The sequence below is a fragment of the Mesitornis unicolor genome, unplaced genomic scaffold, assembly GCF_000695765.1.
Source record: "Mesitornis unicolor isolate BGI_N332 unplaced genomic scaffold, ASM69576v1 scaffold16678, whole genome shotgun sequence".
Lineage (NCBI taxonomy): Eukaryota > Metazoa > Chordata > Aves > Mesitornithiformes > Mesitornithidae > Mesitornis > Mesitornis unicolor.
The window spans coordinates 68,497-72,442 of NW_010204019.1; the positions used below are offsets into that span (position 1 = coordinate 68,497).

General features: G+C 46.7%; 1 protein-coding gene across 1 annotated transcript in view; it reads left to right on the top strand.

The window, feature by feature from the left end:
- Positions 1-1,745, top strand: part of LAMP5 (lysosomal-associated membrane protein family, member 5) — a gene marked incomplete at its 3' end in the record, with an annotated part of 2,707 nt that extends 962 nt beyond the window's left edge. Inside the window, 2 exon segments of the mRNA XM_010190930.1 lie at positions 1-87; positions 1,557-1,745. The exon segment at positions 1-87 is cut by the window's left edge and continues 28 nt beyond it. Coding sequence (XP_010189232.1) covers positions 1-87; positions 1,557-1,745 — 276 coding nt within the window.
- Between the last annotated feature and the right edge of the window lie 2,201 nt (positions 1,746-3,946).

A 3,946-nucleotide genomic window follows, 5' to 3' on the forward strand; every position in this document is an offset into this window, starting at 1 on the left:
ACGGACAGGAGGCTTTCTGGCGGCTCAGCCGGATCCAGTTCATCTACGACACCTCCGAGCGCACCTACTTCAAGGACGCCATCAGCCGTGAGCGCCCCGGGGGGACGGGACTTAAAGCGGATCGCTGGCATCTGGCGAGCGCGGAGCCGGGGAAGGGGTTGACGGGACGGGACGATGGATACCCCGCGGGGTCCTCGCCTAAATGCAGTTTAGTCGGGGAGAAAGAAACCCCAAACCTACCCAACAAGGCTGGGGCCAGGTGGCAGTTTTAAACCGCGTATTAATCTTCCCCACCCCCTCACTCCTTTTTTTTTTTCTTGTTTTTAAAGACCGCAGTTGCGGTAAGAGGGAGCCCAACCTCTGCCCGTTTGCCGTGTTGTCCCCCACACGGGGCCCTAGGGGCTGGGCAGTGAGGCAGGGGTCCACCCAGTCTAGAAGAGATTGTCTCTTGTGGGAGGTGTTTTTTAAGGTTAATAATCTCGTTCTGATGAATCTTGAATAGGTGGGAAAGCAGTGGTTTCCCAAAATAACAATGAGATCAACATCAATATCTATACCCTTACATGCCTCTGCACCCAACAGCCTCTTCTTTTCTTACTGGGTTTCATTTCTTTTTGCTTTACTTTTGTTTTTATTTAGTTTCTGCTCAGAAATGAGTTGACTTGTATTGAAAATTGAAATCTGTCATTTGCAAGTTGCTCTTCCTCAAGATTTTCAAACTCCAGTGAATGGTGTGTAAAGAGTTTGTACTATAAGACACACTGGATGTGGAGCTATTTTTCCTACTGGTGTTTCCACTGTTTGTGTCCCCAAAACACGGTGATAGCTATGCCTCATCACACTCTGCAAATGCAAAATACTGATTGCCTTTCTGTGCAGCTGGAGGGGAACAAAGGGCTGCAGAAGAGTGGGAGGTGGAAGGTGTCCCTCATCCCACCTTGCTGAGCCATATTCAGCCTTCATTTATAAATGAAATTTTATGTGATGGGAAAAAATTTTCTCATAATCTGTATTTGAGTGACATGATCATGTATTTTCAGGAAAGGTGTTATGGCCTGTTTAGCTTTGTAGTGAGGTCCCCAAATTGTATCGCTCCTTCCCACCTGAATTCAGAGCCTAGGTGCAGCCCCAGGAAATGCTGTTTCCTGAATGTAGGGAGTACAAGCATAGTCCGAGGCTGAAACGTGCATATACGTCAGTAGAAACCATTCCTCTGACTTTATGGACTTCAAGTCCTGCAACGTGAGTGTAACTGGCAGCGGCAGAGCCAGCTCTTCCCTTTGAGCCAGCAGGACCATGCGCTGCAGCCATCTGTTTCTGCTTGCGAGCTGTCGACCCCAGTGCAGGAACTGTCCTGGCAATGGGGGCGGGGGGTCATGCTGAAAGCACGGTCCCACCCCAGGAGAAAATACTGCTTTAGGAGCAGTGGAGCGTGCGACCGCCGCATTGCGCACCGCCTGCGTACCCTTGTGTTCAATTCATTAGCTTTGTTAATAAAGTTGCATAGGTGCCCCAGAGATGGGACCTGACCTCTGCTGTTTCTGCCCCTTGGCCAGCTGGGAAGCACACAGCCAGCTCGCACCGGCTCTCCGCTCTGGTCACCCCGGCTGGGAAGTCCTACGAGTGCCAGGCGCAGCAGACCATCTCCCTCATCTCCAGTGACCACCAGAAGTCTGTGCAGGTCTTGCTGTCGGAAGTACGCATCCAGCCCTTCGACATCACTGCGGATTTTGTCTTCAGTGAAGGTAAGGAGCAGTCCTGCATCCCCGAGGTGCTGATGCTGCCACAGCCTTTGAGGGTGTTGCAATGTACTGAAGGAATTTGGCTCCCACCTGCATCAGAGCACCTTCCTTTCCCTTCAGTTGGTTGTCAGGGCTTCCAAGCCATTCCCTGCCTCCATTGTCTCCTAACAGCCTTTACAAATTCAGCCCAGCTGTTACTTGGTCAAGCTGTTATTGCACATACATTGGCTTCTGTATGCTGGGTTGCCAGCAAGCCCCAGGACTGCCTGGTGCCTGGGGAGCCCTGCAAGGCTTAGATGTCTCCACTGCAGCATGGAAGGTACTTTGGCACAGTGCCAGGGTCTTTTTAGGGCCACTGCACACTGAGGAAAGCTTGGGGCTGCAGTGGGAGGAAATACTTGTGATGCACATTGTAGGCTTCGGTTTGATTAATGCTCATTGCAAGGGTGAAGGAAGCATAACAGGGACTTCATCGAGGCACTTTGTGTGCCAAATACATGGGACCCTGTTCCTTTTCTTAGATTTCTTTAACGTTAATTACAGATAAAAGAAAACATGAGTTAACATTTGCTCTTTGTATCAAAGTATTGTACCGAAGTCAACAGCATTACTGCCGTGGGGCAGAATTCCTGCAGATGTTGTGGTCCTCTATCATGAGGAACCCGTGGTTCTCCTCCTCCCCAGCTTCACCCTGCCTTTGTATTAGGTTGAAGGAGGAAGTGTAAACGTGCTCACCTGAATTAGGGGTTTGAGACTAATCTCCTTTTTATAGCGCCATCTTAGCAAATTAGTTAACACTATTATGCAAATAATATTTGCAAGATGCAAATAAAATTTGTAATAGCCAAATTTTTTAATAACAAGCTAGAAAATGATGGTGTTATTTTCAAGCCTAGCATTGTAAAATTTGGGTCTTTTTATTATTTTGCATGTGGGAAATATTTTAGAACACCACAGTAAGAAAACAGTGCTGACTACAGGGCTGAGCACTTACGCTCATGACTCACGCTTCTCCAACTGATGTAGTAAATACATGCTATTATGTACACTGGCTCTGGCAGAGCTCTGCATGGCTGAATTACTCATGGCAAGGCCGGTGTAGCGTGGAGTAGGTTTCATCTGTGGGCACAAATGATTTTTTTTTTTTTTTTCCTATCAAAGTAGTGCCATGTTTTGCATAGGCTACAGGGAGGAAAAAAAAGTAGACTTTCATAGTTTCCTATTGTTTTTGTTGGCTCATCTTCATCCTGCCTCCGGTGGATCCAGGGTTCCTGTACTCAGGATTTGGCTGGACAGACCTTGAAGGTTGAGAAAAGCGTCTTTTAAATCTGCAGGTCTGGACTCAGCTTTAGCTGCTGTGTCTCTGTGATACCAAACTTGTCAGGGCTGAGAGCTCACATTTAAAACAACTGAACTCAGGGTTTGTTGCCAAAAGGAACTACCTACTTTTTTCATTATATGCTCTTTGATTATCAGGTGGTATTCTTTTTTTCTTTGTTGTTGCAGTAGTGTGAGTTTTTTCTTTCCCCAGGACATGAGGAGACCCCAGTTGGTTTAACAGTCTTTAAAGATGTGCGGGGAATTCTTTCTTCTAAGGAGAGTGCTGTTTCCTTTGTCAAGCTTTCTGTTTTTTTGTTGTTGCTCTGGTTATTAAATGACACTTTTTGTTGAATTCCACTAAAAGTTAAATAGGAAAGAGCACCTGGAGAGAGTGGTCATGAATGCCCGAGGGGTCACTTATCAATGAAGCTTCAGACGGGGCTCTGCTGCTTTTCCCAGCGGCACATCCCCACCAGCCCAGCGGACCAGCGTGTCCTCTGCACATGCATGGCAAAACATGATCCTTTGTGGGGTCTGAGAATCGCTGCCAATCTTAAATTACAGTAATTAGCCTTCTCCTTTTTGGTTCATTAATTCCCCATTAGGTAAAATTCCTATTAATTATGAACAAGCTACAGAACATTTTAAAATATTTTAGAATAGAGAAAAAGACCTGCTAGAGCAGAAGAATCACTGAGACACAGGAGGGTCAGGGCCCTTTTAACCACAAAGAAATGGGGAGAAAGGTTTTGTCATTAGTCCTGACACTGTCCTGTCTGGGATAGATTGTAGGAAGTGATTGGATCACTTATTTTTTGAATGCTTAAACTCATCTGCTAGAATATCTCCTTTTCTTCCCTCCCTTCCCTCCCTTCCCTCCCTTC